The sequence below is a fragment of the Erpetoichthys calabaricus genome, chromosome 3 (assembly GCF_900747795.2).
Source record: "Erpetoichthys calabaricus chromosome 3, fErpCal1.3, whole genome shotgun sequence".
Classification (NCBI taxonomy): Eukaryota; Metazoa; Chordata; class Cladistia; order Polypteriformes; family Polypteridae; genus Erpetoichthys; species Erpetoichthys calabaricus.
The window spans coordinates 258,404,472-258,423,442 of NC_041396.2; the positions used below are offsets into that span (position 1 = coordinate 258,404,472).

Genomic DNA, 18,971 nt, shown 5'->3' on the forward strand with positions numbered 1-18,971 from the left:
CCCTTCGCCTTCGGGTGGGGGGACGGGTCCTAACTGTTGTTTGTGCGTATGCACCGAACAGCAGTTCGGAGTACCCACCCTTTTTAGAGTCCCTGGAGGGGGTGCTAGAGGGCATACCTTCTGGGGACTCCCTCGTTCTGCTGGGAGACTTCAATGCTCACGTGGGCAATGACAGTGAGACCTGGAAGGGCGTGATTGGGAGGAATGGCCCCCCCTGATCTGAACCCGAGCGGTGTTTTGTTATTGGACTTCTGTGCTCGTCACGGATTGTCCATAACGAACACCATGTTCAAGCATAGGGGTGTTCATATGTGCACTTGGCACCAGGACACCCTAGGCCTCAGTTCGATGATCGACTTTGTGGTCGTGTCGTCGGACTTGCGGCCACATGTCTTGGACACTCGGGTGAAGAGAGGGGCGGAGCTGTCAACTGATCACCACCTGGTGGTGAGTTGGCTTCGATGGTGGGGGAGGATGCCGGTCAGGCGTGGTAGGCCCAAACGTGTTGTGAGGGTCTGCTGGGAACGTCTGGCAGAGCCCCCTGTCAGAAGTAGCTTCAACTCCCACCTCCGGCAGAACTTCGACCACATCCCGAGGGAGGTGGGGGACATTGAGTCCGAATGGGCCATGTTCCGTGCCTCTATTGTTGAGGCAGCTGACCGGAGCTGTGGCCGTAAGGTGGTCGGTGCCTGTCGTGGCGGCAATCCCCGAACCCGCTGGTGGACACCGGCGGTGAAGGATGCCGTCAAGCTGAAGAAGGAGTCCTACAGGACCCTTTTGTCCTGTGGGACCCCGGAGGCAGCTGATAGGTACCGGCAGGCCAAGCGGAATGCGGCTTTGGTGGTTGCTGAGGCAAAAACTCGGGCGTGGGAGGAGTTTGGGGAGGCCATGGAGAATGACTTTCGGACAGCTTCGAGGAGATTCTGGTCCACCATCCGGCGTCTCAGGAAGGGGAAGCAGTGCAGTGTCAACACTATATGGTGGGGATGGTGCGCTGCTGACCTCGACTCGGGACGTTGTGGGTCGGTGGGGGGAATACTTCGAAGACCTCCTCAATCCCATTAACATGCCTTCCAATGAGGAAGCAGAGCCTGGGGACTCAGAGGTGGGCTCCCCCATCTCTGGGACTGAGGTCACCGAGGTGGTCAAAAAACTCCTTGGTGGCAGGGCCCCGGGGGTGGATGAGATACGCCCGGAGTTCCTCAAGGCTCTGGATGTTGTAGGACTGTCTTGGCTGACACGCCTCTGCAACATCGCATGGACATCAGGGACAGTGCCTCTGGATTGGCAGACCGGGGTGGTGGTCCCCCTCTTTAAGAAGGGGGATCGGAGGGTGTGTTCCAACTACAGAGGGATCACACTCCTCAGCCTCCCTGGAAAAGTCTATTCAGGGGTCCTGGAGAGGAGGGTCCGTCGGATAGTCGAGCCTCGGATTCAGGAGGAACAGTGTGGTTTTCGTCCTGGTCGCGGAACAGTGGACCAGCTCTATACCCTTAGCAGGGTCCTGGAGGGTGCATGGGAGTTTGCCCAACCAGTCTACATGTGTTTTGTGGACTTAGAAAAGGCATTCGACCGTGTCCCTCGGGGAATCCTGTGGGGGGTACTCCGAGAGTATGGGGTACCGGCCCCCCTGATAAGGGCTGTTCAGTCCCTGTACGATCGGTGCCAGAGCTTGGTCCGCATTGCCGGCAGTAAGTCGAACCCGTTTCCAGTGAGAGTTGGACTCCGCCAGGGCTGCCCTTTGTCACCGATTCTGTTCATAACTTTTATGGACAGAATTTCTAGGCGCAGCCAGGGTGTTGAGGGGGTCCGGTTTGGTGGGCTCAGGATTGGGTCACTGCTTTTTGCAGATGATGTTGTCCTGTTTGCTTCATCAGGCCGTGATCTTCAGCTCTCTCTGGATCGGTTCGCAGCCGAGTGTGAAGCGGCTGGGATGAGAATCAGCACCTCCAAATCCGAGACCATGGTCCTCAGCCGGAAAAGGGTGGAGTGCCCTCTCAGGGTTGGTAGCGAGATCCTGCCCCAAGAGGAGGAGTTCAAGTATCTCGGGGTCTTGTTCACGAGTGAGGGAAGAATGGAGCGTGAGATCGACAGGCGGATCGGTGCGGCATCCGCAGTAATGCGGGCATTGCATCGGTCTGTCATGGTGAAAAAGGAGCTGAGCCGCAAGGCGAAGCTCTCAATTTACCAGTCGATCTATGTTCCTACCCTCACCTATGGTCATGAGCTATGGGTAGTGACTGAAAGAACGAGATCGCGAATACAAGCGGCTGAAATGAGTTTCCTCCGCAGGGTGTCTGGGCTTTCCCTTAAAGATAGGGTGAGAAGCTCAGTCATCCGGGAGGGGCTCAGAGTAGAGCCGCTGCTCCTCCGCATCGAGAGGAGTCAGATGAGGTGGCTCGGGCATCTGATCAGGATGCCTCCTGGACGCCTCCCTGGTGAGGTGTTCCGGGCACGTCCAACCGGGAGGAGGCCCCGGGGAAGACCCAGGACACGCTGGAGGGACTATGTCTCTCGACTGGCCTGGGAACGCCTTGGGATTCTCCCGGAAGAGCTAGAAGAAGTGGCCAGGGAGAGGGAAGTCTGGGCATCTCTGCTCAAGCTGCTGCCCCCGCGACCCGACCTCGGATAAGCGGGAGACAATGGATGGATGGATGGATGGATATTTTCAGCACTTCCAATTGTTAGTTATAAACACAGAAGGCAGTGTGGCATAGTGGTTAAAACTTTGAACTTCAAACCCTGAGGTTGTGGGTTTAATTCCTGCTACTGACACTGTGTGGCCATGAGCAACGCAGTTCACCTGCCTATGCTTCAACTGGAACAATAAAATAAATGCAACCAATAGTTGCATCTCAAATGTTGTATGTCGCCTTGAAAAACAATAAGTATTTGCATATGATTAAAACAGCAAACTCTACAGTAAAGGTTACATTAGAAATAAAACAGCAAAAGAAATGTTAGCATTTAAAACTATGGCATGAATCCAAACATTTATGAATATTTGTAAGCCAAATACATAAACAATGAGATCAATATAAAAATATTGATTGCAAAAATGCTTGGAATAAAAACCTGCAGGCTGGGGGATTCCCGGCAGTGAACTTGGAAAACCACTGATCTACAAATTTTGGAAGTGGCTACTAAATGAGTAAGAGTAGTACACAGAAGAGCCACATGGAGCTTGGAAAGAACAGCATGAAGTACTTAACTATGAGAAGTCCAGAACGAAAAAGAGTGCTGAAAGGTGGGACCCAGAATAGCTAAACTAGATCAACAAGAGACAAAGGTGGAAGAAGAGCCAATGAGGGGGATATAATACATTCTAAACCAAAATATCTGTACTATTAATCAAACAGGATTGTAATGAACTGTGATCAGACAGGGACAGCTGCCAGATATTTTCAAGAAGGTGAGGCAAGAGGACTGCAAAGATTTTTATTATTTTCTCAGGAAGGAGAATGAAGGATTTGGCACCATGAAGAAGATGGCCACCTAGAAATGTAAATCAGGGAAGGAGCTCCAAGGTTTGTGAGGGTATGTTTTAAAGTTGTGCAGTAAAACGAGGGCACATGATCAAAGGAGGAGATGGCCAAGCATACCACTCACGACAAATACACAACTACCTATCAAGTAACCTCCATGCCTTTAGGATGCAGGAGAAAAATAAATGGACAAGAATATTCAAATGTCACACAATCAGAGAAAAGACTACAATTCAAACCCAGGACATTGTACCAGACAGACCTTAACCAATGTACCAGAGCTCCATTCCACTTTTTCCTTAGCTCCTGACATCACATTAAAGTACAAAGTACAATTTTTACAGTGCCAGTCTTTGAGCATGGGAGAGCTCAATTAATTTTTTTACAGTTGAGCTTCTTTTGACAGTGTGCCATTAAACACCTTTCTATATGAGGGTACATGAATTTGGAAGCATGCTGCTTGAAAATTGCTTGTTCTTCATTAAAATGGACACGTTCTGTGAGGCCTCGGCATTCTCAATTAGCCAACATTTGTCAGAACTTTCTTTCCATGAGTTTGATGCATGGGCTTGGTTTACTATATTTTCCTTTTTTGTACAGTATCCCTCTTCCATTCTAAACTGCTTTCACTATGTACTTTTTATTATTTTTAATCCATAAAGTAGTGTTCCCCTCCTTATACGTGAGTTTATTTCTGTGTGTGGCTGCAAGTCAGTTCAGCCAGACTAAACTGGTGTGGCACAGTGTGAAACCACCGAAAACGCTACAAAGAAAGTGTTAGCCAGTAAGGCAAACTTAGTAAGAAAGCACAGTAATAAAGCTGTCAGCCGATAGTCCAATGGATAGCTTTTCAACAGTCTAGGTTTATTCCCTGCATTGCACCTGATGCTAATGGGGTAAACACTACCCTTCATCAAATTGAAGTAGATAAATTGTTTTAATAAATGGTTAACGTTTGCATGTTCTCCCTTTATTTACCCAAGTTTTCCCCACATCATAAAGACCTTAACATTATATTAATCTGCCACTCTAATATGGCCTAGTGTGAGTGATTATGGTTGTGTACATTGTGACAAATCGTTTTTTGTTTGTGCTCTGCCTTGCACTGGGTGGCGCAGGGATAGGCTTTAGCCTGCATGACTACACATTAATTAATCGTTTTCGCTAAATTGAAGGGTAATTTTTTATTTATTTTGTGTGTATTTAAGCTCCTTCCTCTCTTTTTTTAAATAACCGAGTGCTTCCTAAACAATATGCAAAATCAAAATGTCCTGTTGTTCCAATACACAAAAAGTAACATGGATTTTTGAAACTGTCTCTGAAGCTGAAACACTGCAGCATTAAAGTACAGTACCATACTACTTGGTGCATTTATTTTGCCTGTGGAGGGCATTTAGTTTCCTTAATGATTATGGTGACATCTGCTGGTGAAAACTGAAACAAGATTTGATTTAAATCATTTAAAGTAAATCAATGAGTTGAGCCCGTGTTCTTGTAAAACTAATTCAAACTCATGATTGTTTGTTATTTACCTGCACATTCTTTATTTCAGTTTTAAATTTAGCAAACTTCTATTTCTCTGTGTCTTTACAAACTGGAAATTACATTTCATTGAACACTGTGGACCAATCACTGCATGAAGCATCAACTAACCTTAACTCATCCTTTAGCTGGCATTTTTTCTGTTCTATTAAAGTTCTCTACAATTATACAAATATTTTATTTGTTAAAATTTAACAATTTAAAGTAAACCACATTGAAGAAAAACACAATGACAAGCTTATCATTACCTTTTTTGATATCCTGGTTTTATAATTTCACCTTTAAATTATTTATTTCTATAATGCCATGTCCCAAAATACTTTATATGTAGCAGGCTGACTACTATTATCTCTTCAGTTGGTGACCCTAGTAACAGAAGTCAGTATAGGCAGGAGATAGCAAAAGGAGTGTGTACAGAAGATCACAAAATTGTGAATAAAATTTAATATCCACATTTATAATGGACTTAAATCTATCCCTATAGGTTTGTTTTCATTTTATAAATACAAAACATTTTGAAAATATGGCTACAATAATCAGTAAATCATGCGATATCACTTGTATGCCTTATAACCTGCTGCTCTAGCACTGTAACTTCAGTAAAGTGCAACATTAACCAGACAGATTCAGAAGGGGATTAAAGGGTTAACTACAATCTGCATTGGAAGGCCGCTGCAAATACACCTTAAGTTTACAGCAGTACTTCATCTGAAGAGGACTACCATTATACAGCATTGGCCTACATAAATGTGAGAGGTTCTCACCATTTCCTTAAACTAATGTATCCCACCAGGAGAACACCACAACTGATATTTTATTCACATCCATCCGGTTTCCTTTATTACTGAAAATCAACCAACGCAAGTAATATAAATGTATTTCACAGCACCTTGCTGCCTATAGTGTATATCTTTATAGTACAAATAGCTTGATTTCTGTAAGCCGTTTGAGCTCATCTTGTTTGAATCACCCAACGGTGTTCAATTAGCACTCAAAACCTGTTCTCCCTGATTATTATTATTTGCTTTAGTTTTTCATATGTCACTTATAAAGGCAATTAGAAAGTATTTTATTCCAATTTACTAAACCCAGGTTGCTTAACTCAGATACAACTGCATTTTACACAAACTTCATTTGAATCTAAAAAAGTGTTGTAAACGATACTTTGGGAAGATGCTTCCTTGTTTAAATGACACCCGTCAAGGCTGACTACACATAATCAAAATCAAGTATAAACACAGCAAAGTTTAAAAAAAAAAAAAAAAAAAAAAACAATTCACTGACGTGTTATAGAATTTAAGTTTCAAGGTTTTAAAAGCTATCAGGTATTTGCAGTTCAGAGTGAGTTACCAGCTCTCCATCCCAAAGTGCAAAAGCAGGACAAAGTGGGGTTTTGAAATTTGTATTCATAACATAGATAATGGATTGCTTTTCTGGGTCCACTAGTGCTAATTTTTGTCCTTCATAGTCCAAAAGGAGCCCAACCCTGTCAGGCTTTCCAACCAAGGAAACAGGTACCATCTCATTAGTTGTCATTGCATACCATTTTCGGTGTGTATAGCCGAAAACCCAAGAGCTATTATTAGTTCCAATACAGTCCTCTCTAGACATGTCAGAATCTGCAACTCCAATACGAAATGCTTGAGACTTGCAAACCGATACCTCCCAGTAGTGACGGCCTGTTGTAATAGCTGTGTCACCAAAAACTACTGCCCATTCACGAAAACGCTCTGGGTTAGCAGGCACCTTCGTTGGATCCACGCCCAGCATGTAGTATAACACTCCTGTATCTTTCTTGAAGAGTTCAAGACTGCTATGTGCCGTCTTCTCATCCAGCTTAAATTTAATGTCTGAAATGAAAACCCAAAAGAAGTTTGTCAATCAACTTTCATGTTCTATATGGCAAAACACCATGGAGTTACAATACTGGTCCTAAACATTCACAGTGACTGCTGAATTTTATTACAAGCAGTCCCTTGATTAGAACAGAATATTCAATGATAACAGAGCACCTCATCTCTGATAGCCAATTTCACTTTTTTTCATTTTAGAAAAACCTACCACTGTTCATTATATATTAATGTACCAAATCACATACAAATTTCCAATCAGCCATAGTGGATTAGAATTGTTCAATCATCAGTTGTTTTTTTGTTTTTAATCTTCTCTATTTCTTTCAAGCCAGATATCCTTGTGTGACCTGCTATTTCCCATTATGTCAACTTTGCTTTCTTTTTTTTTTTTTTACAAATAAAAAACAAGTAATTTACATTGAAGTTATCATACAGGTAAATGGAAGCAATTGAGCCAAGTTGAGCTTTCTAACCACCTAGCCTTACATGACTCTGACTCCAACCCCCGATTACTTCAGTTTGCTCCTACATAAAATAGCTTCACAGCAAATTAAAGAATAAAGGAGCACATGTATACAGTGGGCTCCAAAATTAGTAACTAAAGTCCCACAAGTGTACAGTAGCAAGATCAGAGGACAGTGTGTAGTGGAAAAAAATTACAACAATTGAACTTAAATAAACTGTAGCATAATAAAATAAGACAGAGTTCTCATGAGAGGGTGGTAATGTTTAAGACCCCACTCTTTTCTTTCTTTACAACAAATGGAACACCAAAAACACTGCACATTATTATGAAATGCCTACCACACTGAGAAAAGCATTACATTTTATTAATAATGTCATGGGTAATTAAATTACTCAAGTAAACCCTTTTTTAAATTCTTGATTAAAATGTACATCCTCAAGTAACTGGCAAAATGGTGACAGGCAAACTAAGCATGGATGAATGCAAATTTCAGTTTCTGCTGAGGAAGACCAAATTCCAAACATTATTTAAGGATTGAACCCACACTTTAATAGGAAAGTGCCCCTGGGAGGCATTTTTGAGACTTGGCACAGGTACACAAAGTTGCTCTCAATGGTGGGTACAATTAAAACAAATTTTGGTTTGGGTACAAAATATTTCCTCTTGGTGAATTTATGTGGTCATTGCACTAGGACTCGACTACATCCTGAGCAGCACCAGGTACCCCTGCTAGTATATATCCATATATATTCCAGGGATCTGCAACTTGTGGCTCTTTAACTCTTGCTAAAAAGAAACACAAAAATTAGACGTCTGTCAAAACTTTAGCAGTAATGAATTACAACATATATATATATAAGAGCATTATTAAGTTTTTTTTTTTTTTTGCGTAAAACATCATATTCAACAAACAATCAGGATGACAATGAAGATGCAATTTTTTAAATATAGCTGATCTAACCGCATTCATAGTAGAAACAGTCAGTCTTCAAAGCAATACACAGCTCACCTCAAACATGCAAGCCAACGCCGGGAAGCTGCTTTTTTTCCCCCCAAAGAAATACACATTATTGAACCTGATCTGCAGTTTAAACTGTAAAATCCTTTCAAGTTTAAAAAACAAACAAAAAAAGTCTTTAAAAAAATAAGCACTACTGAACATTCCTTCAGCTTTCACCGTTAAAGCTGGCACAGACTAGAATGAATATCAACTCCCATCCTGGAAAGGAACGCCAAGGAAAAGCAGTGTATCTGATTTACTCAAGGCCATCTACCAGATGTTTTACAGCAGTGCTTCACAAGTCCTAGTGGATCCCTGTGGCTTCAGGTTTTTATTCTGAATAGTTTCATAATAAGTGAATTGTTTTTTCCTTTAACTAATGTCATTGTTTAATTAGCCATGTTTTTCAATTTTTGTCTATTATTTTTCATTCAGCAATGGACATTAGTGTTAAGTTTTATGAGAAATTAAGAAATCTACATTTTGCTATATCTTTAGATGTGTAACTGTCATTTTTTTTTAATTCACATTTTCTCTGGAGTTTGCTCTATTAATGGTATCCCAAGTCTGAGAATTAATTAAGCCCAAATGACTCCTTAGAAAGTGGCATTAAACTGCTACAGGGCAACTGTTTCAGTGTGTTGTGTGTTTATACTAAAAAGCAAAAAAGAATCCTTATGCATGGAAATGTCTGATTCATTCAATAAATACTTAGCGCAACCTACTAGTTAAAAACTAAAAAAAAAAAAAATGGAAAATAACTGCTTGCATAGTCAACAAAGGAGTCCAATTTAAAGAAACTGGTTGGGACAAAGACATCCAGGACTTGACGTTTTGATCTCCTGATGTGAACCTGAGAACCACTTCTTCAGTTTTTCTCCCATGGCAGGTAATGTGACAACAGTGGTTAAGGCTTTGAAATTCAAACCTTCAGGTTGTGGGTTCAGATCCGGCTACTGACACTGTGTAGCCATACACAAGTCGCTTCTTTTGCTTGTGCTCCAATTGGAAAAACAAAAGAAATGCAACCAACTTTATTTCTCAAATGTTGCAAGACACCTTGAATAAAGGTAATATTTAAGCCAACCTTGAGTAAATGTAATATTTACTCCAGACAGATATATTAATAATAATAGTGGATTTTCTAGTAGAAGATTAATAAAACAGCTGATTGATTAATCGTTTACAAAATAATCGGCATTGTCTTTCATTCTAATTTAAAATATGGGCAACTGAACCTACCCCGCTTTTGGCCAAAGCATATACAATGACCCTGGCAATCTTCTAAGGGAACCACTCTGTCACTGGGGCTACCTGAGCATCTATTCCTCTAATAACGGAGTCGTCGCTTCTCACTACTTCGTAAGTTCGATTCAGCTCCTCACCTCTGACTATGTTGCAGTCCTTAGATCTCTATCAACCTACTTTTTATCCGTTCAAATGTGAGCCACCCGTCTAAAAGTCTCTCAAACTAGCTACATTTTCTTCAAAATGAGTGTGACCACTTCAGTGGATGTTTTTAATTGGGACTTTATTTGGTCCTTTTTTTCTGACGTACAAAAGCATGTTATATTTTTCCCTGGTGTCAACTGCATTCGTCCCTTATCCTCAAATGAAATTTCCAAGCCTTAGTCCCATATACTTACTGTTTCTCGGAGTTAGTTGCGCAAGGAAGCGACAAGCGACTTGCCTGCGTACTCCTACAAGCTGAGCCGTCTCCTGTAAACAGCAACGCCCCTGCCATGGGACACGCTGCGCCAAAACTCGAATCCCCAAACTTGACAAGCGGCTACATGCGGCCATAATGCAGGAGATGCGCGCGCACAGCCCCTCAAACCACAAATGACAGGCTCGGCGGAAGTGACGGCAGATACTACTTCCGGATTGTAACTTCGCAAAGTGTGTTCGTGTGTTTTGAATTAGGGTTTTGGAAACTAGCGAGGTAAAGTAGCTTAATAATTGTAATTTATTTGTGAAATCAATGTGTTTCGTTATATGGCCATGTTGTCAAGTCTGAAGCGTTGTTCATCATTTCTTTGTTGTCGTCATTCTTTCGGTCGTACGAATTTAAACCTGCAAATCATTCAGTTTGAAAAATGTGTGCGTATATTGGCTCTAGCTGGGAAAAAGCACTGGAAAATCCCAATTAGTATAAATTTAGGGAATACATATTTAGGTCATCATAAAACGTTTTGCTACTTAGTCCAACTCACAATAATCTTGCGGACGTCCAAAGGAACTTTTTCAAAAATTGTATTTTTCCTGTACAGTACAGTATTTGTTCTTGGGTTGATTTTCCCTTAATTTGCCACGAGGTGGCACGCTATCTTCATGTAAATGCTTTATGTTAAAAGAAATAGCTGCTCGATGAACACCGAAATTTGTTGCCTTATTATTTTGACCAAGTGTTTTCAGTTTTTGGGTGTTATTTGAACTTGAGAATTTTAAAGAGTGTGCATTTGGGGCTGCACGTGCCCTGATTTCTAAGTACTGTACAGTATTTTTTTTAAGGTAAGAAAAGTCCATTTCTGTCCGCATCTTGTCAGACACAGCCTCTTTTCCCTCGGTGTTCAACTTTCTATGAGAGATAGTAATTGGATTTGCCTCTGTTTAGAGTTTGTTTACCAATACATTTTTAAAGACTTCTTAACATTGTGAAGTGTTCAATTATATACTGTAGTATATAGGGGTAGGTAGTGCAACAAGTACAATCCCATCTCTTGATCTTTATTTAAGGGGACATTCACACCAGCACCATTTACACTTCCAGTCAAAAGTACAGACACTCCAAGAAATGTTCATGTTTTTGATTGAAATTGATACCTTTTTAGCAAAATGCCAGTCAATTTATTTATTGGAGAGGTGCTATATATATATATAACATTTATTTTTATTATTTTAAAATACAGCCAAGAAATAACTAGTATTGCTAATGGCTATTACTGTTTGAAATGACTGATTTTTTTTTTTTTTTTTTTAACATATGACTGCAAAGCCAATTTTAAGCACCATTCCTTCTGTGTCCTAATAGTTAACACATTTAACATATCCTTAACTAGTCATTTTAAACATTAATTGTTTATTAGACAGTCTCATACAAAGCTGTTTATTACTTTCCTTTGAGAAGAGGGAAAACTGGATCCAACTTGGATGGATAAGTTAGGAGTGTCGAGTATTAGGACATTGAATGAATTGCTGCTGAAAATTCATGTGTGAATAATAAATTAATCAGTCATTTCAAGCAATAAAACTAATGGTTATCAATGAACTGTTTGTATATTTAAAATGATTTTAATGGTATCTTGACAAAAAAAAAAGATAACAATTTCTATCAGAAACATGAAATCTTCTGGGTTTGTACAGACATTTGATTGACAGTGTAGAGTGTGCAGTCCAACAAACCAGCGCATTGCAAGGATTGGGAAAGCAACAGAAGAAGACTCACATAAGAAATCAGCGTTCAGACTTCACACTTTAGTGTGCCCAGCCTGAGATTTCCATCTGTGACTGTAAAGCTGTAAGGCAGGAGTCTCCAACTCCAGTCCTGGGTCCTCATGTATAAACAGTGCATACGCACAAAAATGTTGCGTAAGCCCGATTCCACGCTCCAATCACGATGTATTAAACCTAAACTTGGCGTAAAGCCTCGCGCATTTTCACGGTAGCTAAATGCTTGGCGTATGCAAGTTCTCCGCTCAGTTTTGCAAACTGGCGGCACCCAGCGTCAAAGCAGTGCTACTGTTTCAGTTTGGTTTCCTTTTCTTTTTTAGATCCACATCCTTGACGCGGCTTTTTAAACACACTGAAATTAACCGCATATTGTTTATTAGTTTAATTCATCTGATTGTAATTAACCTATAACAATATAATGGTCTACAGAATGGTCAAACTATTCTAAATACCATAGCTGCTTTAGCGTTGTTACTCTCACTGCACCTTATTCTTCATTCAGCTGCTCCCTTTAGGGGTTGCCACAGCGGATCATCTTTTTCCATATTACTCTCACTGCACCACTCGGAATATTTATATCACTGTATCTGAGTGTAGAATCACAGCTCTACAGCAGCTGATTGGAAAGAGATTATCGGTATACAGCATCAAGCACACACTGCCTCAGCCATGCTGTCTATTGAACTTCTCTCATATGGCGAACGCTTCAGAGCCTTTCCTCGCGGTTCAGAAACAGTTTCATCCCAAGAACTATAAACGCACTCAATCAGTCCATCAAGTGCTCCTTGTAGAACGCTTTGTACTTATACAGTAAGTACAATTACCTCACTGTAAACTTGCAATGCAGTTATAGTATTGCACAACCTGAGCCACTTTATAAAGCGCGTATTTACATATGATGACAATATCATTTTTAAGATGAAATGCAGCAAAATATGTTTATTATGCAGATAAAACTTTAACTTCATTTAAATGATCTACTGTATATTGTTAATAATTAAACATGTGTAAACATGTTCATGGATTGTTCCTGCCTTGCACTGTATTCTTGCTGGGGCTGGCGTGACACTGGAAGAATAGATGGATAGGGTAGTTAAACATGTACTATGAGGATTTTTCAATGTTCCTTAGAAGTTTTGAAGAATCGGCGTTCTAAGCTTACAGATGGCTTAACATCTATTACAGAGCTGATTGGTTGGCGATTGGGTATTTGGAGAAAGAAAAGTAAGGAAAGGAATTGGGGGTTAGTACGTTTGAAAGAGACAGTACTGCCGCAATAAAATATTTCATCAAAGGTCGCGCATGGCGCAACAAGCAGCTTATGTGAGGCAGGAACAATCACTGCGCCACCGTGTTCCCATGTTTAATAACATGCTTTAACTCCTATCAACATGAAAATGATATCGAGTATACATCTCAGTATTTTAATTATTCAGAGAGCTGTAATATCACGAATGTAATGGATTCTGTGTGCTGTTGGAGGAAGAGAAAGCCTGTTTAAGAAGCACGTAGTTATTCACACACACGGAGCACATAGAAGATCAAATACAAAACAAAGCATTTAATGTGCTACTTTAGTTATGATGGGATTTGAGAAACTAGTAAATTAAACGATTTTAAGATGAAGTTTTTGATCTACTTTAATGACAAAATAAACTATGTGATTAAAGTGGAAATTTCAAGATTAAACTTGACATTTCATGCTTTTTTCCCACTGTGTGCCTATTTTTTTTTTCCTCTGTACCCTAATAAGCTTTCATATGACACTCAGACAGTGGGCTACGACACACGTTTTCACGGCAACTTTGATATCTGACAACTTTTTTATTTCAGGCACTGTGCGACTTTGTGAACTTGAGCTTTCTAGTTTCTTCGACACTCTATGTCACTTGATCAACTTCCTTTTGTTGTTTATACCACTGTTTAAACCAACAAATAGTATGTTTTTCCTTGCCTCCACTTGGTATTCACTGAAATTCTTCTATTTTCCCCCGTGCTTTTGCCATTGCCTTTTCACAGAACGCTGAGCTTAAGGGCTATTTATATTGATTTGCATATTCAAAGAGATGTAATTCTGGGAGGAGTTTGGGGAGTGGCAGCAGGCACATGCATGTGCGTTACTTTTCACGCTGACCGGGATTTTTGGAGCAGAAGAACGGGGAAGTTGGCGAACACACAGATTTATGCGTCTGGATTTTTTTATGCGTACGCACATTTCTGCTTTTGTCCTTACGCCATGTTTTAGTGTGAATTTTATGCATGGCGTTATGCATGAGACCCCTGGAGAGCTACTGTGGCTGCAAGTTTTCATTCCAACTCTTTTCTTAATTATTGACCAGTTCTTGCTACTAATTAACTATTTCCATTTATTTTAATTGACTTTTCTTGATACTCTGACCGCTGAATTGATTCTTTTTTCCTTAAACGGCACCTAAACATAGAGTTAGGTCCATAAATATTTGGACAGTGACAACTTTTTTCTAATTTTGGTTCTGTACATTACCACAATGAATTTTAAATGAATTAACTCAGATGCAGTTGAAGTGCAGACTTTCAGCTTTAATTCAGTGGGGTGAACAAAATGATTGCATAAAAATGTAAAGCAGCTAAAGCATTTTTTTAACACAATCCCTTCATTTCAGGGGATCAAAAGTAATTGGACAATTGACTCAAAGGCTATTTCATGGGCTGGTGTGGGCAAGTCCGTCGTTATGTCATTATCGATTAAGCAGATAAAAGGCCTGGAGTTGATTTGAGGTGTGATGCTTGCATGTGGAAGATTTTGCTGTGAACAGACAACATGCGGTCAAAGGAGCTCTCCATGCAGATGAAAGAAGCCATCCTTAAGCTGCGAAAACAGAAAAAACCCATCGGAGAAATTGCTAAAATATTACAAGTTGCAAACTCTACAGTTTGATACATCCTGAGAAAGCAAGCACTGGTGAACTCAGCAACGCAAAAAGACCTGGATGTCCACGAAAGACAACAGTGGTGGATGATCACAGAATCATTTCCATGGTGAAGAGAAACCCCTTCACAACAGCCAACCAAGTGAACAACACTCTCCAGGGGGTAGGCATATCGATATCCAAGTCTACCATAAAGAGAAGACTGCATGAAAGTAAATACAGAGGGTGCACTGCAAGGTGCAAACCACTCATAAGCCTCAAGAATAGAAAGGCTAGGTGGGACATTGCTAAAGAACATCTAAAAAAGCCAGCACAGTTCTGGAAAAACGTTCTTTAGACTGATGAAACCAAGATCAACCTCTACCAGAATGATGGCAAGAAAAAAGTATGGAGAAGGCATGGAACAACTCATTATCCAAAGTGTACCACATCATTTGTAAAACACGGTGGAGGCACTGTGATGGCTTGGGTGTGCATGGCTGCCAGTGGCACTGGGACACTAGTGTTTATTGATGATGTGACACAGGACAGAAGCAGCCGAATGAATTCTGAGGTGTTCAGAGACATACTGTCTGCTCAGATCCAGCTAAATGCAGTCAAATTGATTGGGCGGCGTTTCATGATACAGATGGACAATGACCCAAAACATACAGCCAAAGCAACCCAGGAGTTTATTAAAGCAAAGAAGTGGAAAATTCTTGAATGGCCAAGTCAGTCACCTGATCTTAACCCAATTGAGCATGCATTTCACTTGTTGAAGACTAAACTTCAGATAGAAAGGCCCACAAACAAACAGCAACTGAAAGCCGCTGCAGTAAAGGCCTGGCAGAGCATTAAAAAGGAGGAAACCCAGCATCTGGTGATGTCCATGAGTTCAAGACTTCAGCCTGTCATTGCCAGCAAAGGGTTTTCAACCAAGTATCAGAAATGAACATTTTATTTCCAGTTATTTAATTTGTCCAATTACTTTTGAGCCCCTGAAATGAAGGGATTGTGTTAAAAAATGCTTCAGTTGCCTCACATTTTTATGCAATCTTTTTGTTCACCCCACTGAATTAAAGCAGAAAATCTGCACTTCAACTGCATCTGAGTTGTTTCATTTAAAATTCATTGGGTAATGTGCAGAACCAAAATTAGTAAAAAGTTGTGTCTGTCCAAATATTTATGGACCTAACTGTAAATTTGAAAAAGTGAGCCAACAGATGACCAACTAAGTTGGGGCCTCAAACTCCAACCTTCATTCAATTTCTTAACTTGAAGCCAGTTCTCATTGCTAATTAAACCCGTATTTAATCCCATGGTGCTCATTCTGCCATGGCAGACATTTCCAAAACTGTCAAAATGTTTTGTGGACCTGAGCAGATTAACATTACTGAAGCCTTCACCTTTCTTTATTTTCAGTTATTGTTTGATGGACGCAGGTTGTTGTTTATGTGTTGGTTCATTTTATGTCTTAATATTGTTTGGTTGCTAATTAAGGAAAAAAGAAATAATTAAGGAACCTGAGTCTTAAGTTGTGCATCAATTAAAATTAAGGCAAAGAGCAGTGGTAGCGCTGCAGCCTCGCAGTAAGGAGACCTGGGTTCGCTTCCCGGGTTTTCCCTGCGTGGAGTTTGCATATTCTCACTGTATCTGCGTGGGTTTCCTCCGGGTGCTCCGGTTTCCTCCCACAGTCCAAAGACATGCAGGTTAGGTGCATTGGCGATACTAAATTGTCCCTAGTGTGTGCTTGGTGTGTGTGTGTGTGCCCTGTGGTGGGTTGGCGCCCTGCCTGAGGATGTGTTCCTGCCTTGCGCCCTGTGCTGTCTGGGATTGGCTCCAGCAGACCCCTGTGACCCTGTGTTAGGATATAGCGTGTTGGACGATGACTGACTGAGTTAATTAGTAGCAATCACATCTCAGGGATAATTAAAGCAAACAGGACACACTTGACCACAATTTGGAGTGCTAGAGCAAAGGGTCTGAATTGAGAAAATTCAGTTTTTGACTTTTAACAAATTTGCAAACCTTTCTGAAAATATGTTTTTGCTTTGATAATGACAAATTTAGCCATTTTAAAATTGCATGTACAACACAAAGTGTGCAGAAAGTAAAGGTGACTGAATATTTTCTGTATCCTCTGTGCATGTTAGGTTAAAAGGAGATCATAATTTGGGCCTTTATCAGTACAGTAGATACTGGTGTCCCATCTCTGTCCTGTTTGGCTCCCCCTTCTCATGACTTTGTAATGGAAAAAGTGGTTTCTGAACGCGAATGGATGAGTGGGCTGTTTTAAGTTATTTGTGACAATCTTTGTGATTGGTTTTAGTTAAATATGATGGATTGATTGATTTTTCACTAGTAAATACAAATACATCTCACTAACCTTCAATTTGTTCAATTTTTCATTTTTGATTGCTTCTGATAAAATCACCAGCAGAAGATTATGGCTCATTGCTGTATTTTTTTCAGTACAGAGTGCTCCAAGCTTCACTCTGTCCATTAAAGTCTCGTATTAATAGCTCTGCGTGAAGGAATGAAGCAAAATTGTGCATACACACAGAAGCATGATCTGAATCTTCCATAATGATTAACTGGAGAAGTAAAGATTAACTAGTGATCCCTTCCTTGTTTCCTTGCTAATCATCAGAAGATTCACCTGACATTCTTTCCAGTCTACTCAAGGATATGATTTTCAAGGGGTCAAAGGGGTCTGTTGGCTAGCCTGAACGTGGAATATCATTTTAGTGAAATTTGATGTTGTACCTTGTTTCATGCTGCATTTCACATGTAGTTCAGATCTACAACCTGTCATATGGCCCCAGCTAAGGCTTGGTCAGATGAGAACCCCGAGGACTGTTACTGTTTTTTGTGGTAGATGAACAGTGGAGGAGCGGTCAAAGTCACAGAGGAGGTTAAAGGACAAAGTGTTTTGCTCCCTCCCTGATCCTGTCTTAACAGCTTCTGTCCCACATATCAGGTGAAGTGTCTCACCCACTTGACCACTTCGCACGAGCCAGACTGAAGCATTCTGTCCTTTCCTCTCCCCTATTTATCTGTCACATGCTGTCACACTCTTCAAACACTTTCCTGTCTTCCTCTCACCAGTGAGCTTTGCTCCAATGCTCTTTTGTTATAACAGTGTTTTTGTTTTTCAGTCTCTTTTGTTTTTTGTAATTTTCACAATTTAATCTGCTCCCTTGGTTTTTTTTTTTTTTTCGTTTTCTTCTATCCGGAAAGTATTCACAGCACATCACTTTTTCCACATTTTGTTATGTTACAGCCTTATTCCAAAATGGATTAAATTCATTTTTTTCCTCAGAATTCTACACACAACACCCCATAATGACAACGTGAAAAAAGTTTACTTGAGATTTTTGCAAATTTATTGAGAAAGCACATGTACATAAGTATTCACAGCCTTTGCCATGAAGCTCAAAATTGAGCTCAGGTGCATCCTGTTTCCCCTGATCATCCTTGAGATGTTTCTGCAGCTTAATTGGAGGCCACCTGTGGTAAATTCAGTTGATTGGACATGATTTGGAAAGGCACACACCTGTCTATATAAGGTCCCACAGTTGACAGTTCATGTCAGAGCACAAACCAAGCATGAAGTCAAAGGAATTGTCTGTAGACCTCCGAGACAGGATTGTCTTGAGGCACAAATCTGGGGAAGGTTACAGAAAAATTTCTGCTGCTTTGAAGGTCCCAATGAGCACAGTGGCTTCCATCATCCGTAAGTGGAAGAAGTTTGAAACCACCAGGATTCTTCCTAGAGCCGGCCGGCCATCTAAACTGAGCGATCAGGGGAGAAGGGCCTTAGTCAGGGAGGTGACCAAGAACCCGATGGTCACTCTGTCAGAGCTCCAGAGGTCCTCTGTGGAGAGAGGAGAACCTTCCAGAAGAACAACCATCTCTGCAGCAATCCACCAATCAGGCCTGTATGGTAGAGTGGCCAGACGGAAGCCACTCCTTAGTAAAAGGCACATGGCAGCCCGCCTGGAGTTTGCCAAAAGGCACCTGAAGGACTCTCAGACCACGAGAAAGAAAATTCTCTGGTCTGATGAGACAAAGATTGGACTCATTGGTGTGAATGCCAGGCGTCACGTTTGGAGGAAACCAGGAACCACTATATTTTCTTCATTAGTGACTATTTTTGCTACTAATTAACTTCATTGAATGTATTTGCTGTTAAGACTCAGACCGTTTAATTCAGAGCTAAGCAACATTAGTCCTGGAGGGTTGCAGTAGGTTCAGATTTTTTGTTCTTACCCAATTGCTTCATGA

At 40.8% G+C, this 18,971-nt stretch overlaps 1 protein-coding gene across 1 annotated transcript; it reads right to left on the reverse strand.

Moving 5' to 3' along the window:
• Positions 1 to 5,452: 5,452 nt before the first annotated feature.
• Positions 5,453 to 10,196, reverse strand: spryd4 (SPRY domain containing 4). The gene is made up of 2 exons (XM_028798112.2): positions 9,993 to 10,196; positions 5,453 to 6,877 (listed from the first exon to the last, which is right to left on the reverse strand). The coding sequence occupies exons 1-2, from the start codon at positions 10,147 to 10,149 to the stop codon at positions 6,339 to 6,341; spliced, it is 696 nt and encodes a 231-aa protein (XP_028653945.1). The 5' UTR covers positions 10,150 to 10,196; the 3' UTR covers positions 5,453 to 6,338.
• Positions 10,197 to 18,971: the final 8,775 nt, after the last annotated feature.

Bases quoted from the DNA above. Each gene is read 5' to 3' on its own strand.
- spryd4 (XM_028798112.2), bottom strand. From the start codon at position 10,149: ATGGCCGCATGTAGCCGCTTGTCAAGTTTGGGGATTCGAGTTTTGGCG. The intron at 6,878-9,992 runs GTAAGTATATGG...TTTTCATTTCAG, and splicing joins GCAACTAACTCCGAGAAACA to ACATTAAATTTAAGCTGGAT.